The following is a 22806-nucleotide window of genomic DNA, read 5'->3' as shown; positions in this document are numbered from 1 at the left end:
TCTTTAAAAACGCTCTGGTGAAGTCTAGGACTCATTACAAATATGAGGGGACATTTAAAAATTTGCGGCCATTTAAAAATGTAGGGTCCCCCATTTAACGATTCTCTCCTGAACGGCTGAGCTCTGCTAAAAGCAAAAAGCTCTAAGCTTTTTCTTATACATCAGCCAGAACACAAACCGGAAGATCAGCCAGAACACAAACCGTATGCGCCTAAAAGTAGGCAACGAAATTGTTTTGCTGTATATATATGTGTGTCGGTGTGTATGTACTTTTCCTTCCTCTTTTTTCCTTTCTCCGTTTGAGCTAGAACTGGGGCCCTATTCGCTAACTGTGAGTTTTAAAGTGTACACAAGAAATTGTGTAAACTGTGAAATTCTAATTCTGTAAAGAAAAACTGTGAACAAAAAAACTCACTGATAAAAACTTCGTGTTTTCTTGGCAGCCAGTGTACACTATTGTGACATTCAAAACTCATACGCACTGTTACAGAATGACTTTTTTGTTTTCATGGCGTTTGATGAATATTTTCTCAATGACATAAGACTTTTACATTCAGCGCTCATTCAGCAAAACAATTTGCACAATAATTTACAGAATCGCATGAAAATTTAAAGTGTAAATTATGTGTGCAAATGAGTTTGCAATGAGTGTACATTTTTCATTTTTTCACAGTTAAGGAATTGACCCCCTGGTATTTACATACTACTTGCTTTCCGGCAGCATAGTTTTGTGCATTGTAAATTTTACCAAGTAGCGCAACTAACAGCTGATCGGTGAAATTCGCACATTCACACGCACAGTTCTCGACTCAATTTCAAAAAAAAAACTTTAGATTATTTATCTTAAATTTTAAAGCGAGATAAACCTTACCAATTGATGTATAAATAGAATATATAAGGCGTATTTGTTGTTATTAAAAGAAGCTTTTTATTTATATTAAAGTTTTGAAGATTTTTTTTCAGCTTTAACAATTTCATGCGTTTTTAAGCATTTTCGTGCATATAAATACAACCATGTGCATATACGTTTTGACATTACATTTCATAAACGTTCGTATTTGCCATTCTCATTGTTTTTAAATTCGTAAACAAGGCTGCAGTTATTCGGTGTGATTTTTCGAAAAAATGTATTATTTTTTTGAAATTTTACACTTAATCTGTGGTATTGTGGTGGTCAAAAAGGTTTTATGCAAAAATACTTTGGCTTAAAACGCGACAACGTATTTCTTATGGTGATTTCTTTTCTACACGAAAATGTCGCCACTTTCGGGAGCAAAAATTTTCAAGATTCTCACTTCGCCCTGTGAATTTGTAGCTCACTTAAAATGTTCAGTGCTACCCTTGTTGCTGCAAAACCTAAAATAAAAAAGGAGCTGTCAATCTCGCAAACTTATGTTTATCGCTTGGCCAATTATATATATCGTCGCCTACTAACCAGAAGCATGAATGTGCAATTTTTCCGATTTTGTGTTATAGGCCTCGTTATATTACCCTTTAGATTCTCTAGGTTCTACTTAAATCTAGAGCTTCCTACGCACATGGAAATCCCAATAATTTGTAGTGCCATTTTCATGAATATACAATTCAATCACACAAAGTTGAGCCAGAAAAATGAATGTAGCACATTCATATTGTTACGAATATTAGCAAAACTAAGGAGTGCTGCCATCTCCAGGCCGATGCTAAGCAGTGACGTGAATTCACATCAATAATTCAATCATTATGTATCTACATAAACGAATCAATAATTGCGTCTACACATATGTACACATTCCGACGAGCAACATTTACATACAAGGCAGCGAGAGATGAGATGTCACACACAGATGAATTTACTTATACGCTTATGTGTGTGAGGGAGACTGTAAACTACAAACACATGCATATACCTTATCTGAGTTGTCACAAGAGAGAGCAATAATTTGTGCACGTAGTTGTGGCTGGCGATTTTGTAGCCGAAACAACTAGTAACTTCTGGAAATCGAAGAGCCTAGAAGTATGCAGCGTAAACTATAAAAGCGGTGCAGGCGAGTAAGAAGTAATTCAGTTTGATTTGAGATTTGGATTAAGCGCTATCTAGCGAGCTATAGCAGTATTATTTTGAATAGTAGAGTTTCATTTGAGCTGTAAATCAGTTTGGTTAATAAGCAAGATATTCGTTGCAAAGTATAAGTGTTATTGTGAAGTACTTGAATAAAGGCCATTTTGCATTATTACATATTGGAGTTATTTATTCAACAGTTTAGCGATACGAACTTAGCAGAGGGTTGCAAATAAGAGGATTTGCAAGTAAATTCGTTACAATATAGCACATTCATGTTTCACTCACCAAAACTTTTCGAGGTTCGCACACAATTGTATAACGATTTTTGATTTATAATTATTTTACTCAGGGACCTATAAAACTACCCATGCGATATATATGCTAGTTGATATAAGTAAAAGATGAGCTGTATAAGGCATTCTTCATTAAAACTTATACCGATGAAGAATTTTTAATAGCTGAATATCAGAAAAAAAGATAGTTGTTTAATTGAAGACAAACCGATTTATTCGAAGTCGTTGCCCCTTCTCGAATCAAAACTAAAATACTTGAAAAAATTGCGCTTCCCAAGGCCGTCGGTTCTATATACCGGAGCGACTCGGGATTTTTCCCGACCAAGGACTGTCTGTCATCTGACTTAAGGAGTCATCTCCGTAAGCATTATGAGGAAATACGGCATCTAAGAAATCAACCGTATGAAGCCAAAAAACACAAGCATGTCTTCAGTGAACTCCGCAAACAGGCGTCGGACCTTTATGCCAGGAATTGCCCGGTGAATCCAGTACTTAAAGAACAGTGCACAAAACTTGCGGAAGAGGAACGCATACTCACCAGGGAAACGCGGGTTACTCTAGCTCAACTTCGTTCTGGATATTGTAACAGGTTAAACTCTTACCTATCCAGAATCAACCCCGACATACAAAATGTATGCCCGGCTTGCAATATGTCCCCACATGACACCAACCGTCTCTTTAATTGTAATGTGGAACCAACGCCTCTAATACCCCTTTCATTATGGTCCACCCCTGTTGAAATAGCAAGTTCCCTTGGACTCCCGTTTGAGGATATTGATGACAATATGTGATCGGTCGCAGCTGTTAGGTGGGGCAAAGCACTGCTACAACAACAACAACAACAAAATTGTGTGAAAAACTGTTTATACCAAAATAATGTCATTCTTTTTATAAAAATCTTGAGGGCAACGCTTTTCCCGAACCCAACATTTAAGAAGATTCTGATTCTGATCAGAATAAGAACTAGTTTTTATTTGCAATAATATCTTAAATAAAAACACATTACTGTATATGAAATTGAATTGAATGTATGACTTTTTCATTTACATACATACTTTCGATAAGTCAAAGCCGCGGTTGTTTTCCCAAGTACTGTGGTGCTCCAAATCCCAATCCGCCAACAGAATTGGCCTAGCAGGTATTGGCTTGGCCCTAACGTTATATACAAATCAATCTGCAGTGATTTTTTTTACTTGTTTTGAGGTTAAGGTCATACCACGACCACTTGGGACCATTCTTATAGTGTATTTGCATTCAGCACATCAAAATGTATAGAAAACATGAGTCGCATAACCTGATCCGACTACTTTAAATTTTTTTGTATAGCTGTGTTAAGAAAAAATTAGATCAGTTTTTAAATTTTTGTCGTGCCAGAAAAATGAATGTGCTAAATCTCAAAAAAATAGAAAGGATGCGAGCAGAGCAATTATCTCAGTTGAAAGAGCATAGTGTGAGTATAATATATAGATAAACTTTTACATTAGAAACAAATTCTTCTAATTTTGAGGGAGCAATAAACTTGGAAACTCGATTTCCCGACATTTTCATTTTGGCACATTAATGCTTCTGGCAAGCGGGCGACGATGTATAAATATTTATTTACAAATACCTAAGCTAGTAATATAATAAATATGAATTACCATAAAAATAATAGCACATGTGTGTTTGGGGCTAATTGTGGCCTTCCTCCTTTATAACTCCTCTTTGCATAATATGGACTAATAGAGTATTTAGAAATTAAATACTCCGCACTGTCACGTTCAACTCTAAAATGTTTTTTGAACTAAGAATGCGTAAACGAAAAATAATAGTGCTAGTGCAGAGATTTATAAAGATACCTATTGCACTAAAGGTAATTGCATCCTTCCCAAAAACTTACCTCGACGTTAGTGTACAAATTGACTACGCCTTGCACAAAATCCATTACGCGCAAATATTTATTAGTTGGGTGCAAAACTAGAGCCAGCTCCTCGTCGTCTGATGAGGAAGACGATGACTCCAAAAGATCGTCGACGGCGCTATATACAAAATATTTGAGTCGTTTATCCATCTCCTAGTCCTTCTATAATAATGAGAAATATGCAATTAGCAATGGAATTGAAATATGTACATAAATATGTATATTGTCTTGTTTTTCGCGTTAGCATACTCACCTCGAACCGACAAATATAATAATTCACTTATTTGCAAAATATGTAACTTTTTTAGCAAAAATTTATCTTGGAAAAATAACATTGCCGCCAAATGAAATGTCAAAATTTTGCATGCTTTATCGGAGCTGCTTTATCGTAGGTGATTTATGTTTGCTAGAAAGTGACAGATAGTATACTGTGTTTATTTGTCAATGTGATTCATCAGCTGATTGACAGGGCTGTTCTTTGCACCGTCAATGGCAGCGAGGGCAAGTAATGTTGCATTTTTGGCAATATTTAGGGATAGGTTGTTGAGAAAAGATAATGATACCCTCTACTGACGCTTCGCTAATTTTACAACAGAACACAACTTTTTGAAGAGTTGGCGTGAAGGCGACATTTTCGTGTAGAAAAGAAAACACCATTAATGTGGAAGTACTTATATGTGTATGGATTTGATGTGGAAGCTTGCATTTGAGAACAAGGTTGCCACCTCAGTCCATTTGGATAAAAAATGGCCCTTGGTCCGCTGGTCCCTTTTTCTCAATTTTGGTTCTTGTTCGGCACGGATTTGGTACTTTTATTTCTTTTTCACTGAAACAAAAATTCAAAATGCTGCTAATAAAATTTTCGGTAAATCTATTACCGACACATAATTTTCAATTTACTTCTGTAAATCCATTATGTACATGTAGCTTAAGTTATTAGAAGTTAAGCAACCCTATTGTAAATATTGTAAAACTATCGATATGAAAATAGAGGGCAACCTTGAAAATAAATATGGTGGCCGGCACTTCCGGTAAATCTAAATACTAGAAAAGTCGTGTTTCAACTTAATCATTAAACATCATATAAAATAATTGAAATACCTAACCAATTTACACTTCAATGGAATTCTTACCACGAAAATTGCTCTATAATAAAATGTAGCAGAACAATGGCATTTCACCCGGTAGATAATTTAGGCAAGGCATTAAAAAGCGAAGTGTTGAATTTTCGGACAAACACATTGTCATTAATTTTTGATGAAACAACGGACTTATCAGAAAAAAGACTTGTTTTAGTGGTTAGATATTTCGATCGGTATTCAGTTATTAGACAGTTGAAACTTTTAAGACGCTTGATTTTTAGTATGAGTTCCAACTCACACTTACTGAATTTAGGCTCTGGTATGAAGTTTAAACGTTAGGGAAAAAGTAAACATCTATAAAAATAGCATTAACACCACTGCTTAGTTTTATTTACGATTCAGTGAGTTTGCCACAACGCAAATTTTTCAACCGTTCTTTAATAAAACCTAACTGCGCTATGCACTTTATTGCATTGCAATCAAGCAAAACTAGGTTCACAACGTTTGGTTGGTTTAAGACATAGACTAATCCTAAAAATGTGAACATTTATTACCTAAAGGTGCACTTAATTTTTTTTTTTTTTTTTTTTGTGCACTTGAATTAAATCAAGTTTCTACTTTATTAAAATTTTATATATTAAACCATTGAAACAACCCAATTGTTTGTATACCAATAAAAAACCTAAAATTTGGTCCTTTTTTTTGAGATTTGGTCTTTTTTTCGATGCATTTTGGTCTAAATGAAAACATGGTGTGGCAACCGTGTTTGAGAACGCATGTGACAAGGTTGCATTTTTCAGAACTTTTTTTTTAAATAATGAAATAGTAGTATGGAAGCGACAGCCATAGTAGTAGACATGTATGTGAATATAAGCAAAGTTTAAAAAACAAAGCATTTTTTCTTTGAAAATAATCTAAGGGAAGATGCACGCGAGGCGTATCTTCATAGACGCGTATTATGTACAGCATAAGAAATCTTGAGGCGTAGAAAATCGTAGCTGCATTCCATATTTTGTACGCGTCTACGAAGCTATGTCTCGTGTGTATCTTGCCTAAGTCTAGCTTCTTACGAGATCTAACATTTTGAATTAATAATGATAAATAACACGTGAAGCAACTAAGCTTAAGGTGACTTTTGAGTCGTTTTGGCACTTGCGTTGCGTATACATCTGACTTTGAACACACGCGCTTTAATTGCTTCAATCTTTAAGCAACGCAACGCCAACGTCAAAGCAAAACACAAATAATTAAAGGGTTCTTCTTGAAGTTCTCTTGAAGTTTCTTCTTGAGGGTTCTTCTTGAATTTTCCTGGATTTCTTGAAAAATATAAGAATTTCTATCGCCGTTCAACTAAATAAAAAACATAATTTTGTATTCCTGTCGATTTCGTGATCAATCAGGAGAGACGGTGGAACATATCCTCCTGGAACGCGACGCAATCTGATAAGGGCACAATAGATCAACGGTCGCAGTGCAATCCCCAATAAATTTTCTATATATCTTCATGTTATAAAAATAATTGTATTTCGTTTTTCCTCATGTGACACGGGAACTTTTAACGTCCGTTACTTTAAAGTAACCCTTATTTGACGAATCACTGAACGATTTCTTTCAAATAAAGTGTTTGTTAGCGTTCACCGAAGATGGTGAAAACGGGCCCTGGAATTGTTATCTTATATAGCCAAAGAAAGTTATGCATAAGCAAAATTTAGTCAGCACAAAACGAATAGTTAGAGAAAATTTAAAATATAATGCATATGTATAAAATGCGTGCAATTTATGAAATCATTTGTATTATATAAAATTAGTTTGACATATCAGATTTGTCAATATTATTTTAGTCTTGCTACTTTTAACACATTTATAATATTTAAGAAGAACATTTAAGAAATAAGAAACATTATTAATGCTTACATTAATACGTGTTTCATTTATTTTCATTGAGGAATAAGTTCGTAAAAATAAAAAGCACGTTTTTATAAAGTACATGTGAAGCTCCATAGAAAAAATGAGTAATAGAAATAACATTGGTTAATGTATTACATTTTTAAAATGAAAACCTCCTGCTAAAAAAGTAATAGAATGAACATTGGTTTGTATATTACATTTTTAAAATGAAAATCTCCTGCTAAAAAAAGGAGCAAAACCAACTACATTTTTTTATTTTCGTACTTACCTACACTCTCTTTTGTGATTCAGGATTTCGGGCAAATTTTGAAAAAACTCCGAACATCAATTCCTTCATTATATGACATTCGACTGCCTAGTCCACTGCCTTCCACTCTATTCGCAACAAAAGCTCTATTTAAGCTGCCAAACTATATAGTAATCAATGGTTTTGTGGGTCAGGCATCGAGTTGATTGTAATATAGTACATTCCAACAACGCGAGTCTTGTTACTTTTTAATGCATTCTGATGGCATACCACATTCTACTACTCGGAGTTCTGCCGCATTCCCACGACATGCTGATTTGAATCTTGTTGCATTCCAACAGCAAGTCAATTGGAATTCAGTGCATTCCGAAAGCATGCTGAGCGGAATGTGAAGCATTCCGCCAGTATAAGATCTTATTATTGCTCTTATTTCTTACTATTGTATTCTGAAAATAAATTGTAATATTTTTGTGTTCTAATATAACATTGTTGAAACTTCGATGTATTTAAATTTAAACTTTTGAGTTGTGTATATACATATATATTTACATATACCATGTAGTCGCCCATTCTATATTGGTTGTCGACTTTAAATAAATAAAACATAAATAAAATTTTAAATAAAACTACACGACGTCGTAAACATTATTGAACGCTTTGTCTCTCCGAAAGACAGCAAAAACACAAACAATACTTTTTTACACATTACCAACGCTCTTTATAATTCAAATCTTTAAAATTAGCGAATTGATACAATTAAGGGCTTCCTTTGCACAATACTCGTTTAATCGCTTCTTCTGATATGGCAAACAGTGCGTTCACAGATCTGTTACATTTGTTTATTCGGATTCAACATTTGGTTCGTTCACCTCAGTTGGTTTATTATCGTCGCGGGGCTACAGAATTTAGTAGAACACTTAGAACAATTAGCAGAGGACACTAACACCACAAGTGACATCAGAAGCGAAGCTATAGTTCTGTTACAAAATCTACTAAATTTTACTTTCATAACATTACTTCATTTCTGGTATGAAATCTTAAGGATTGATCGTGTAAAGCTCAGATTACAAGATCCGGGGATGACTTTTTAGAGAAGCGTATCATGATCTTAAAACATTAGCGACTGAAGACTGAAGTGAAGAAGCAATAGAAAAAGCGAAGTCTGTTTGTGAAAAATGGGATAAAATAAATAAACAAATGAAAGGCGCTATAACCTCCTAAGAGATTTAGGGCCGAGTTTATCTTCCAATTTGCGGCGTGCTCCTTTTTAATATTTCCTACAAATTTGGCGGGACGGGACCTACTTGTTTTATGCCGACTTCGAACGACATCTGCAAGGCAGATGAGTTTTCACAGAGAGCTTTTCATGGCAGAAATACACTGGAAGTGCTTGCCAAGCACTGCCGAGGGGCGACCCCGCTTAGAAACACTTTCTTCTAATTGAAAAAACTTGTTTCTAAAATTTTGATGTTGACTTGCCCGGGGCGTGAACCCAGGATCTTCGGTGTAGTATGCGGAGCACGCTACTATCACACCAAGGGCCGCAAAATGGGATACAGATATAGTAAAAGTGTAAGAAGGCGCCGCAAAATGCCCAGAGAATCGACTGGAGATCTTGGTTTTCCCGCAGAATTTGAAATTTCTCTCGTTATAAAAAGTGTTCTCGATCGCCTCCAACAAGAAATACTACCAAGATTTACATATTTTGCTCCGGGTGCAAGAAAACCTCACTACGCCACTGGTATGTTACCGGGCGTGATAACTGACACTCCCCGGGATATGTTTAGATTCATGTCACTCAAGTATGTATTCCTAAAAACCGTCTGCATTTTTGCCATTAATCAGGCGGATTGATATCGAATCCTTTGTTCTTTATACATAGTGATACAAAATTGCATTGAAATACTTTTTTCACGTGCTCGAGAAATCGGTGTTCAAAGCTCTCATGTCAGCATTTGCACTGAGTATGACAGCAGTGATGACGAAGATATGGCCACTTAAACAGTCAACGGATCGTCCACACTCCCACAAGTAACGTATATGTACTGTGTGCCTAGACCTTCGCACTATGTGTCAAAATACCTCAACTTATTCGCCATAACTATCAATCATCATGAATTGGCGCTTAACCGCCTAAGCGATTTTGGCCGTTAGCAAATCACGCCAGCTTTCCCTGTTTCGCGGTAACTGACGGCGATTGGAAGCTCCATGGAAGGTCAAGTCTTCTTCCCGCTGCCTCTCCCAACTTTGTGGAGATCTCTCTCATCCAAGGCTTCCAAAATGCGCTTTCGACTGAAGTACTTTCTTGACCGGAGTGTCTTCATGCACTTATTGGAAAGAGTTATCCTCCGTTTTATTTCTAAGCTATGTATGTACGCACCGTGGAGAAAACTTGAGGTAGTTATACTCTACTCTCAAGCTACCATTTTGGCAACATTGTCAACGGAACATCAAGACTTCCGAAAATAACGTATAAGTATTACATTATGTATTGGATTGGAATAACTTTTGAAATATAACAACCCTACTTAAAATTTTCTAAACTTGAAATGTAATTTTCTGAACTTGAAGTGAAAATTCTGAACATAAACTGGAAAAGGTGTAGCCACTAAAACAAGGCTTTTTTTCTGATGTCCGATGTTTCATCAAAGATTAATGACAATGTGTTTGCGCAAAGATCCAACACTTCTTGTTTTAATGCCTCGCTTAAATTATCTCCTATTTTAATTTTCTGAACTTGAAGTGAAAATTCTGAACTTGAATTCTGAACATAAACTGTAAAAGGTGTAGCCACTAAAACAAGGCTTTTTTTCTGATGTCCGATGTTTCATCAAAGATTAATGACAATGTGTTTGCGCAAAGATCTAACACTTCCTTTTTTAATGCCTCGCTTAAATTATCTCCTAGGTGAAATGTCTTTGCTCTGCTACATTTTATCGACTGACCAGTTCTTGTGGTAAGAATTCCATTGAACTAAATTGAAAATTATATGTGGGTAAATTAATTTGTGGCAAATTTTGTGAGTATTTTGAATTTTTTCATCAGTGAAAAAGAAAGAAAAGTACTAAAATCGTGACTACGGCCTAGAAAGGCCCGAAATTTAAAACAGGGACCAGCGGACTTAATGAGGTTGCAAGAAACTCTTTTTGGTCCAAATGGGCCAAAGCGGCAACTGTGGTGTAGTAATATTAGTACCAGAGTGGTCAAAATGCTTGCATTGTGGATAAGGTATGAATGCTTGATGCTTGACTTCAAACAATTTTTATATAACACAGATTGCCAATGTAAATTATTTTGTTTACTTCTTTTGAAATTGGAGTACAAATTAATTTAAATTTTTTACTAGATATTCGAAGTGTTCAGACATATTGTTTGGCTTAAAAAAAAAAATTAATAAAACGCTTGAAAAGTTGCCTTAAATATTTAGCTTTTTTAGCCTTTAAAACACTATTTTTAGTCCATCTAACCTTTTTATGAGAAGGTTCTGGCAACACTGATACGGCTATACAGACAGGCGGACATGGATTGGTTGACTCGGCTAGCCATCCTGATCATTTCGGTTTACTTATTGGTGAGTCTATCTCATCTCCTTTAAGAATATTCAAATTTCGATTTCGAACCAAACTCAACATACCATTTAATTTTTATGAAAGGTATAAAAATACGGCCACCGTGGTGTGATGGTAGCGTGCTCCGCCTATCACACCGTATGCCCTGGGTTCAACTCCCGGGCAAAGCAACATCAAAATTTTAGAAATAAGGTTTTTCAATTAGAAGACAATTTTTCTAAGCGGGGTCGCCCCTCGGCAGTGTTTGGCAAGCGCTCCGGGTGTATTTCTGCCATGAAAAGCTCTCAGTGAAAACTCATCTGCCTTGCAGATGCCGTTCGGAGTCGGCATAAAGCATGTAGGTCCCGTCCGGCCAATTTGTAGGGAACATCAAGAGGAGCACGACGCAAATTGGAAGAGAAGCTCGGCCTTAGATCTCTTCGGAGGTTATCGCGCCTTACATTTATTTTTTATAAAAATACTAAAAAGGGGATCAGAAAATTATAAAAAATTCAAAATATTTTATGCTATACAACAGCTACGTATACATAACATTTCCAAGAAAGAACATTGGACATCGCTAGAGTTGTGCTTTTTCGTTCATTTCAGAGATTCGAATCCTTCGTTCTTTTTCTGTTCTTTTTTTCAAGCAAATTTGTTCACTTCTGCTCGCACCCGCGAAAAAAGCCAACAAGTATAGATGGGGGTGTGTATGCAATGCTTTGTGTAGGTATATTTAAATGTGTTATGAATAAATAAGTTAATATATATATGTATAATTAACTTCAAAAAAAGTTACAAATTTCGGAAGATCCAGGAAGTTGAAAGAGTACAGACACAAATTGTAAACATGAACTTCTCAAGTTTAATAAATGTAATAATTAGTTTCTTACAAAAGATGTTTTTCATAAATAGTCCACACATATATTGTTGTAGCAGTGCCACACACAAAGATGACCACACATATCTTTAGTGTAAGTGGCATCATCGACATTCGTGCTCACTGTGAATTTCTGCGTATATATGTGTGTATGAATTTACAATGTTCGCGAACGAGAAGAGGGAAAGAATAACATTAGATAAAACGAACTAAAAGAACAAATAGAACTGAAATCGAAGATCTAGTTCACTTGTTCAGTTGAGGGACCCGGTCAATTGAACAAGTTCAGAACGAAACGACCCAACTCTAGACATCGCCATAGCAGATGTCCGGCCGTCACTGGTTCCGCTTTATTTTTGTAAAGCTTCAACATTTTTTCTGCTCGCTTAGAAAAAAACTTCAGTTGAAAAGCAAAAACAATTAAACAACTTGCTTAATTTGTTTTGGTTTTCAATTGAATGTTTTTTAAGCGAGCAGAAAAAATCATTGTATAGGTTTGAAAGTAGGAAATGTAGCAGCACGCACATACACAGCCACGCTCGCCTGATCAAAAAGCTTGTTCTTGTCCGTTTTTGTTGTGTATGCTATTTTGCACTGTTGTACTTCTTAGGTCAAAAAAAAAGTGTATTAGCTGCTAACGAAAAGTGCGTAAAAAATGTAATTGTAAATTACAAAGAAATACCCCTATTTACTTTCAAACGAGCACTTAATTACATCACTTTTTAAAATCCTTTTGTTTTGGACATCTTTAGTTATCAAACACGACCAAAACCGTCGTGGGAGGCATTAATAAACGCGTTTTAGCCACGGTTTCATATATCCGAACACATTTTCGCCTTTGGATTATGGATACCAGGACAAAACGCGTCTTTTCATACCTCTTTCCACATTTTTGGACGGGTTATTGCAGTCGACCACGGTTTCAAGCTGTTTTTCGGGGAGAACTTTTGAACGGGTAGAAAAACTTAGCACCCGTGTTTGTATTCTTAATACTGGAATAACTACACGTCCTCAGATACCCCAATTGAAGACTGTTGTATAATTTTCTGTAGGACCCATATCGGTGCACTTTACATTTTCATACTAAATTCGTCAAAAAAATTTACCATCACAGCAACCCATATCTGATATTCCGCTCCTTTTTTGTTTCCCTGCGTCGTTTTCGACGACAGCAACCCCGGTAATTTTGACACTTTGTTCAGTGTCAAAGTCATGTTCCACGCAGGTTCCACTGGGTTCCACGCTAGTTTGACACTGACCTAAGTGTCAAACGGCAGTGTGGTAGAAAGGTAAAGGAATTGTTTCCTTCTCAAACATATCATACTTGTAAACCTGTACAATGGAAACAATTTTGAAATTTTAGAAAAAAATCGCAATATATTTTCTTATTTGAAACTAGTAGAAAATTATAAAAAATTGAATGCTGCCTCGCCTGCAGTGTTTCGTCTAAATTCAAATTATATTTTGTTATTGGCTTGCAAGAATTTTGTTTTACTTTGTTGTATGTATCTGAAAATAATTTCTTGCTTTCTATTTCTTTGTCTGCCTTTCCCTATTCTTCTCCCTCTTCATCGCCCTATACTTTCACAAATTTCTTTCGGTTAATACCCATATATTACAAACAATATGTAAGGGCTACCCCTTGTCCATATATAGATATATATTCCGGAAACGTGTTGAGCAATTGAAACTAAAACTACTCTGTTCTAAAGACTCATCAACAGCTTCAACCAAGGGGTATTAGACTTCAGGTTTCGATTGGTACCCTCGTCCTTTCATTTGATACCCATATCGTTTAAACACAATCTAGCCTGGCCCACATTTAGGCCAATATTTTAAGAAATTTTGATTAAAAAAAAACCAACCCTTTTTATACTTCTCTTAATACCTTTCTTTTGATACCCAGTCCGCTTAAACTCATCCACTCCCCCGAAAAGGTTATTCTATCAGCCCAATTCTAAACAAAAATTCCTTGCGAGTTTTTTCCCTTCTCCCATTCCTGTTGTTGTTGTTGTAGCAATGCTCGCCCCACCTAATAGCTGCGACCGATCACAAATTATCATCAATATCCTCTAACGGGAGTCCAAGGAAACTTGCCGTTTCAACAGGGGTGGACCATAAGGAAAGGGGTGTTAGAGGCGTTGGATCCACATTACAATTAAAGAGATGGTTGGTGTCATGTGGGGACACATTGCAAGCGGGGCATACATTTTGCATGTAGGGGTTGATTCTGGATAGGTAAGAGTTTAACCTATTACAGTATCCAGAACGAAGTTGAGCAAGAGTGACACACGTTTCCCTGGGGAGTATGCGTTCCTCTTCTGCGAGTTCTGGATATTTTTCTTCAAGTACTGGATTCACCGGGCAATTCCCGACATAAAGGTCCGACGCCTGTCTATGGAGTTCTCCAAGGACCTGCTTGTGTTTTTTCGCTTCATACGGCTGGGTTCTCAGGTGCCGTATTTCCTCAAAATGCTTACGGAGATGACTCCTTAGGCCCCTAGGCGGTGCTGGTTCGTCAATCAGATGTCTGTTGGGATGCCCAGGTTTCTGGGTATTCAACAGAAACTGTTTGGTCAGCATCTCATTTCTCTCCCTGATGGGGAGTATTCTCGCCTCATTATGCAGATGGTGTTCTGGGGACATAAGAAGACAGCCCGTGGCGATTCTGAGAGCAGTATTTTGGCAGGCCTGTAGTTTCTTCCAGTGGGTGGTTTTTAGGCTTGGCGACCATATGGGTGACGCGTAGCACGTAATCGGCTGGCTAATTGCTTTGTATGTGGTCAAGAGGGTTTCTTTATCTTTTCCCCAGGTACTGCCAGCAAGGGATTTGAGGATTTTATTACGGCTCTGAATTCTTGGAACAATTGCGGTTGCGTGCGCACCAAAATGTAGATCCTGATCAAACGTCACACCCAAGATTTTGGGGTGTAGGACAGTCGGTAGCGTAGTGCCATCGACGTGGATGTTCAATATGGTCGACATTTGGGGCGTCCATGTTGTAAATAAGGTCGCGGAAGATTCAGTCGGTGACAATGGCAGGTTTCGCGAGGCGAAAAAACTGGAGAGATCAGGGAGATAGCCGTTTATTTTATTGCATAGCTCATCGATCTCTGGGCCTGGGCCTGTGGCCATTATTGTGCAGTCATCGGCGTAGGAAACGATTGTGACTCCTTCCGGTGGTGAAGGTAGCTTAGATATGTAGAAATTAAACAAAAGCGGGGATAGGACACCACCCTGTGGCACCCCTTGTTTAATTCTCCTTTGTTTTGATGTTTCGTTTCTGAATTGCACCGATGCCTGCCGACCACCCAGATAATTTGCGGTCCACCTTTTAAGACATGGGGGAAGGGTAGACCCTTCCAGGTCTTGCAGTAATGAGCCATGGTTGACCGTATCAAAAGCTTTTGATAGGTCTAACGCTACGAGTACTGTTCTATGGTGGGGATATTGATTCAAACCGAAATTTATCTGGGTGCTAATGACATTTAGCGCGGAGGTAGTGCTATGGAGTTTTCTGAAGCCATACTGATGAGGGGCTAGCTGCAAATGTGCTTGGAAATAAAGGAGCAAAATGGCTTCAAGCGTCTTTGCCACTGGCGATAGGAGAGATATCGGACGATATGACTCACCTACGTTAGCTGGTTTCCCAGGCTTTAGTAGCGGGACCACCTTGGCCATTTTCCATTTCTCGGGTATGACAAAGGTGGAAAGAGACAGGTTGAAGACATGCGCTAAATATTTGAAACCCTCTTTCCCTAGGTTTTTAAGCATCGGCATGGCTATGCCGTCTGGGCCCACTGCTTTGGATGGTTTAGCGCGACCAATGGCGTCCTCAACCTCTCTAGCGGTGATGGTAATTGGTGACGCGCTGAGTTTGTGTTTATGTGCGTGTCTATTGGCTCTCCGTCTATCTTTGTCGACCGTAGGATGCATTATATATTGTCGGCAGAAAGCGCTCGCGCATTTTTTCGCATCCGACAGCACCTTATCGCCAAAGGCGATGGAAACTTTGTCTTTGTGCTTAGTCGGATTCGATAGGGACTTTACGGTGGACCAAAGTTTACCTACACCGGTAGAGAGGTTACAACCTCTTAGGTGCTCTTCCCATTTCGCCCGCTTGTGTTCGTCCACAAGCAATCTGATGCGTTGGTTTATATCCCTTATTTGGGGGTCGCCTGGATCAAGCTGTCTTATAAGGTCGCGTTCCCTCGCTAAGCTCGCGGCCTCCGCCGGGAAGTGGGGCCGGATTTCGGGAATTCTCCCGGCGGGAATGAAATGTGCCGAGGCGGATTCAATGACCTTACGGAAGGCACGCTCCCCTTGGCGGGCATCAGTCGGAATAGGGAGGGCAGCTGTCTGTTGCAGATTTATAATCTTCCCACTTTCCTTTTTTGAAGTTTATGAAAGTGCGTTTTTCGGTGACGATGAAGTCGGCGGTACGCTCGAACGAAATAAGTATGGGCAGGTGGTCGGATGCCAATGTTACCATCGGCTGCCAGTTGACGCAGTTTACGAGTTCTGCGCTCACGATTGAGATATCTGGCGAGCTATGACAGCTTCCTACCATACGTGTGGGGGCGTCTCCGTTTATTGTGCAGAACGTCGTTTCGTCTATTTGATCCGCCAACATCTCACCCCTACTGTCCGCCCGCAAGTTTGAATGCCATATGTCGTGATGGGCATTGAAATCGCCTAAGATAATGCGATTGTTGCCAGTGAGTAAGGCCTCGATATTAGGGCGGTATCCACTGGGGCAACAGGTGACAGGAGGGATGTAGATGTTGATGATTTCTAGATTTGCATCGCCTGACCGGACAGATAGGCCTTGACGTTCTAAGACATTGTCCCTGCGGTCGATGCCAGGATCAAATATATAATATTGCACAGAGTGGTGTATAATAAACGCGAGGCCGCCTCCATTTCCGCTCTCGCGGTCTTTCCTGTTGACATTATAACCAGAGCAGGTCTGCAATGCAGATCTTGCTGTGAGTTTAGTCTCTTGAATCGCAGCAATGCGGATGTTGTGCCGCTTCATGAAATCGACTATCTCCGTAATCTTCCCAGTTAGTCCATTACAGTTGAACTGCAGAATTCTGAAGTGCATGAGGGGTGACGCCGCCACTCTAGGGGTAAGTGACGGGTGACTACGCCTAGGTTGTGGAAGGCCAGGACGCAATTGCTGTTGTGGCCTTGGGACTGGGCGCCCTTGGGCAAGCATTGGGGTACCCGGATGATTTGGGTTTGCGACCTGGCAACATGGCGCGATGAAACCCGTCGAGGGGTTGCCGTCGCGGAGACCAGAACATCTAGGAAAGTGGCACCACCCAAGGCAGGAGCTGCATTGAGCGGATGTCGCAAACCTATATATTCTGTGCTGGCAGACGGTTCAAACGGAGGCAGGGACTAAGAGTCTGTTTCCCTGACCTGCACGATTGCTGCCAGAAAAGAGGGGGGGAGAAGAAGACGGGGGCAGGGGCTGATGCTCAGCATTGCTACCAGCTCTACTACGAAGGTAGTAGTTATGAGTGGTATCAGCTGTTTGAGTTGTTGACGCCGTGGGGCGCGAGCAGCAGCGGGTACTTGTTGTGGCTTCCTGAGCAGCGAAGCTGCTGGAAGGTAGTGGGGATACGCTTAGGCGCAGACTACGGGACGCCCTTGGGCGTGAGCAGCAAGGAGCCACAAAAGATTTATAAAAGTTACGTGGACGTCGGGTTTTGGGATCAAGCCCAGAACAACCTGTACGATGCAACCATCCCTTGCACGAGACACACTGAACAGAGTATTACCGTCCTAAAAAGATTCTTTTCTGGCAAATGCAGCAAAACCATTTCTCAGGACCGGGGTCAGGAGACGGACCCGGATTGGGTTCGATACCTTCCCGGAGTAAGAGAATATGTAGCAGTCCTGCTGCAAGGAGCTGCTGGGAGGATGACAATTTGTGGGAGGGACGAAACAAATTAAATGGGGTCACACTGAAATGACAGTCCTTGGTCGGAAAAAATCCCGAGTCGCTCCGGTACATAGAACCGACTGCCTTGGGATGCGCATTCCTCGTATTCTAAATAAAAAATCCTTGTAAGTTTTTTTACTTCTCCCTTTCCTCTTATTCTGAACAATGTTCGCAAAAACGGGAACCGGTTATGGGAGAAAAGTAGGTATTATGAATGTGAGTGAGAGGGAGATTTCCCTGCCACTTCTTGAGAGTTTTTCCACTTGTTAAATTAAAGGGAATGCATCAAAATACTTAAAGTGAATTGGTTCTATTAAGAAAGAACACTTATTTGTACAAATTTGTGCTACATTCTACTACAACATTCTTTATTTTAAGTCTAAAAGTATATTATAAGTATCGGAAGAGCTCTTGGTATATTTGATGCAGCCATCCAGAAATTGCGCAAGGATTTTTTAAGAAGGTTTAAATAGATTTTGTCATGACGAAAAACTAATTCCACTCGATTTGGCCGCCAGAAAATTGCTTTGCTGAATGGACGCACACCGAAAAAAATGGTGCTAGTAAAATCAGCAAATCGGTTCTGCTGTTCTTGACTTAACGGAGATTCGGTGAAGTTGATCGAATTATGGTTAATTCGACCGAGTTCTTTGTCAAGCGAACAAATTGGTTTAGTGGGTTCAACAAAAGAGAAATTGTCGCTCTTAAGTTAACAAAATTCTGTAAAATTGACAGATTCCGAATCAATCTAACTGATTTTTCTGTTAACACAACTGATCTCACTGCGAATAACAGTCAATGCAGGAGCAAATTTCAAAGAGAATTTTACGCTCAATTCGCTCTCTACTTTGTGCTTATGACGATGGTGCCACTTGTTAAAAAAAAAAACCAAAATAAGAAAACCACCAAGTCAAAAAAATACACAAATTGGGAAAAACTAGTCTTTCAGTTATCAATACAAAACGAAAAACCCTTTTTTGAATTTACTGTGCATAACACTGCAAAAAATTATGCGATACCGAGACACCTATTTATCGGGTACAATTTTGCAACTCCTCCAAGCGAAATGCAAAATTGCGCCCTCTTGTTGCAAAAGTTTTGTTTGAACGAACAGGATTTTTCGAAAATTAGTAACATTTTGTTCAAGTTTTTACGAATTTTCAAGCGAACAAATTAGTTTAGTCGGTTCAGCAGAAGAGAAATTGTCGCTCTTAAGTTAACAAAATTCTGTAAAATTGACAGATTCCGAATCAATCTAACTGATTTTTCTGTTAACACAACTGATTTCACTGCGAATAACAATGAATGCAGGAATAAATTTCAAAGAGAATTTTACGCTCAATGCGCTCTCTACTTTGTGCTTATGACGATGGTGCCACTTGTTAAAAAAACACCAAAATAAGAAAACCACCAAGTCAAAAAAACACACAAATTGGGAAAAACTAGTCTTTCAGTTATCAATACAAAACGAAAAAAACCCTTTTTTGAATTTACTGTGCATAACACTGCAAAAAATTATGCGATACCGGGACACCTATTTATCGGGTACAATTTTGCAACTCCTCCTCCAAGCGAAATACAAAGTTGCGCCCTCTTGTTGCAAAAGTTTTGTTTGAACGAACAGGATTTTTCGAAAATTAGTAACATTTTGTTCAAGTTTTTACGAATTTTCACTCACGCGAACGAATCTAATAAGATAATAAAAATAAAAAAAAAACATCCTTTTTTAATGTTTCCGACAGCATAATAGTTTGAGTTGTTTTGGAATCGTTTCAAAATAAAGTTACTCCAGTGGTGAATTACCTTCTCGCGATTTGATTATTTACTTTTCTATAACTTACAGGAACTATTTTAAATGTTATGTCAAACATGTATACTACAAGTTTTGTTCGAAACAATCAAGTGTGGCAACTCTACATACGAGAGAAGAAATTGAGAATGAGCTGCAACTGAAAGAATTGAGAATCAGTCGCGTGACTACTATTTTCATTTCTATTTGAAAAGTGAAGTAACCCGCGGCGAAGTTCAAAACTATAAATTAAAGAAACTATAAAAAATAAAATTTGGTGAAAGTTCATTTAATAAAACAAAGTAATAAAGTGAATAATGCATGGCCGCTTTGTGGACAGAACTGATTACTTACATCATTACTGGTAATGGAGTAAGTAAAGGATCTCCGAACAATCTTGGGATGTTTATTACTCTAAGGCACACCTTTCTGAAATTGTTATCGGCATTGTAGAGAGGTTATCCACATAACGATACACGCTTTCTAAAGGGTAAGGAACCTTATAATATAGCCACTATACCAATTCGTGTACTTGTAATCGAAGTGGTAAAGTATAGTCAACACAATGCAGTGTACATTTATGCAATTGTAATCGGTAGTGTAGGTAGAGCACCCACAGAATGATGCACAATTCTGAAGTAGTAAGTGCTCTTGGACCAGAATCACTGTACAACTTAGTATACAATTCAAAGGCAGGGTAACAGCAAAGTAAATTATGTATTTTCATTTATACCATTTTTAAAATGTTTATTTTTATTTAGTTATTTTAGAAATTAACAAATTTATGTAAAATATTTCATCAAAAAAGCTTTAAAAAACTAAAGTAGCAACTACAATTTCATACTAGATATTATGCATACACATACCATTTCGACCATCCCATTTCGACCAATTTTGAACCCGACCCCTTTAGAATTGGCTGAAAGTTTTTCTTCTTTTTCTAGCTTGCGGAAGACGTTTTTCTGAATTTTTTCAAATTTTTTCATCCAACTCAAAAAAGTTTTGAATTTAAAAAAAAACACCGTTTTTGTTTTCAAAATGCTCTAACTTTTTCAAAAATTGACCGTTTGGGATCTTTTTTTTTTTAAGTTGTTTTTAAATGTACTTTTCGGAAAAAATATAAAAAAATTTTTAAAGTTTTTTTTTTAATTTTTCAGTTTTTCGAGATTTTTCGAATTTCGCCTTTTTTTTCTCATAAAAAACTTCAATCAATTCTGCAATCATCCCCACTAATGCCGGAGTGGGCCGATTTTTTTTCATATTTTTTTTATTTAATTGAAAAAAAAATTTTTTTATCAATTTTATTTATATAACAAAAAAATGTAAGAAAATTATTTTTAAGTATTCTTTTCTTTATATATTATGGTAATCTACGATTAAAATAACCAGGATTAATGACTGACACAGTAAACATGTAAGTTTTCTAAAAATAATGTAACAAAATGTAAACAAGAATATTTAATAATTTGGGAAAAATTTAAACGTGACATCAGGACGGACAAGGCGACAGCTGTTTCGATTATACCTTGTAAATTTTACATGTAAATTTTACAAGGTATAATCGAAACAGCTGTCGCCTTGTCCGTCCTGATGTCACGTTGTTTAAATTTTTCCCAAATTATTAAATAAATTATAAAATTAAAAAATTGCTTCAAATAAATGTTTTCATACATTTGTAAAAGCAATATGGGCAATCCCCGATTATTTAAATCATGTAAACAAGAATACTTAAAAATCATTTTCTTACATTTTTTTGTTATATAAATAAAATTGATAAAAAAAAATATTTATTTTTGAAATTTTTTTTTCAATTACATAAAAAAAATCGGCTCACTCTGAGATTAGTGGGGATGATTGCAGAATTGATTGAAGTTTTTTATGAGAAAAAAAATGGCGAAATTCGAAAAATCTCGAAAAACTGAAAAATAAAAAAAAAACTTTAAAAATTTTTTTGTATTTTTTCCGAAAAGTACATTTAAAAACAAATTTAAAAAAAAAAAGATCCCAAACGATAAATTGTTGAAAGAGTTTGTTTAGGCAGGATGCCTAACTTTTTCCGCATCGGTCTGCGATCCCCCCAATGCAACTCTGCGCATCGAGACTCGATACTCGAATTAACTTCTAACCACCCACACCATCACCGCCACATGCATGTGCATGCACGTGTATGTGTGTTTTTTGTCAGCACTCATGCATATGCATGTCGGGGTTGATGTGTGGGTGCCTTTCCCCTCCAAAACGGAAGATTTTGCGGGCCAACGGTTGTAGCTTGCTATACGACCGGCCTCTTGGATTCTAACAGCCAACGCGTACACATCTGCCGCCAGCGATCTCTGCCGTTTTTCTGCGTTTATTCAGGTAATATTGTAACTATTGCTAGTTTTACATTTACCCAATAAATCACATATATTATAACGAGAAATCTCGTCTATTTTGCTTATTTTCATTTCCAACCCGCTTACTCCCGCTGAGATCGACCCGGTGCGCCCACCTCTCCAGGATTAGACGCACACCGGCCGAACATTTGGTCCTTCGAGCCGGATGTACCCCATGGTTTGTGTATATTCAATAATGTTGCTATAGCTGCGCAATATGCCATAAGAGATCACGGTCTAAATAGAGTTTTAATCATTGATTGGGATGTCCATCATGGAAATCTCTGATGAAGCGCAAGGAATAAACTAAAAATTGTCAAAAGACCGGCCTCAAAAGCCGTAAGAAGCAAAAACCAAGAAATTAACTATCTATCGTTGTGAGAGTTGTCCGTCGCGGTTTTTTTTTTTTTTTTTGCAAAGCCGTTTAACTCCAGAAATCGAAAAAAGACTAACATTTCTGGCATCATCAGTCAAACTTGGTAATCGAAAGCGCTATCAGGACTGGTTTCAGGACGAATATTTCGCAACACCAGAATCACATAGTTTGCGTTCGGATTTAATACGCTTTATACTAAATGTAATACATCCTGCAAACGGTATGTTTTGTTCGAATATTATCCCACGGGGGGCCCTAATCGGTTGGCTTATATCATCTTGTACAAATCCGATTGCATTGGCGAATGCTAAGCTATCATTATTTTACGACTGGCTCCTTTTTTTTTTTTTTTTTGCTCCAATCAAGGATAATATTATGAACATGGAACTGGGCAATTTAGTAATGTATCAT

The 22806-nt window shown here is 37.7% G+C and overlaps 1 protein-coding gene across 3 annotated transcripts; it reads right to left on the bottom strand.

The window, feature by feature from the left end:
- Window positions 1–1108: 1108 nt before the first annotated feature.
- Window positions 1109–4884, bottom strand: LOC137253795 (uncharacterized). Of its 3 annotated transcripts, none has more exons than XM_067791260.1 (4): window positions 4491–4882; window positions 4217–4399; window positions 3978–4120; window positions 1109–1356 (listed from the first exon to the last, which is right to left on the bottom strand). In XM_067791260.1, the coding sequence occupies exons 2-4, from the start codon at window positions 4385–4387 to the stop codon at window positions 1317–1319; spliced, it is 354 nt and encodes a 117-aa protein (XP_067647361.1). In that variant the 5' UTR covers window positions 4388–4399; window positions 4491–4882; the 3' UTR covers window positions 1109–1316. The 3 variants fall into 3 exon arrangements, with proteins under 3 accessions (XP_067647361.1, XP_067647360.1, XP_067647359.1); XM_067791259.1 differs by lacking the exon at window positions 1109–1356 and adding an exon at window positions 3359–3663 and having other exon boundaries at window positions 4217–4396; window positions 4491–4884; XM_067791258.1 differs by lacking the exon at window positions 1109–1356 and adding an exon at window positions 3359–3663.
- Between the last annotated feature and the right edge of the window lie 17922 nt (window positions 4885–22806).

The sequence above is a fragment of the Eurosta solidaginis genome, chromosome 5 (assembly GCF_040869045.1).
Source record: "Eurosta solidaginis isolate ZX-2024a chromosome 5, ASM4086904v1, whole genome shotgun sequence".
In the NCBI taxonomy this organism is placed as follows: Eukaryota; Metazoa; Arthropoda; class Insecta; order Diptera; family Tephritidae; genus Eurosta; species Eurosta solidaginis.
The sequence above is the reverse complement of the archived record's forward strand: the minus strand, read 5'-3'. Positions and strand labels throughout refer to the sequence as shown.

Excerpts from the sequence above, each read along its gene's own strand:
- LOC137253795 (XM_067791259.1), bottom strand. The coding sequence starts at position 4,387 with ATGGATAAACGACTCAAATATTTTGTATATAGCGCCGTCGACGATCTT. Across the intron at positions 4,121-4,216 it reads ATTTGTACACTAACGTCGAG|TTCAAAAAACATTTTAGAGT; the intron begins GTAAGTTTTTGG and ends ACGCATTCTTAG. Across the intron at positions 3,664-3,977 it reads CATGTGCTATTATTTTTATG|CTATACAAAAAAATTTAAAG; the intron begins GTAATTCATATT and ends TTCTTAACACAG.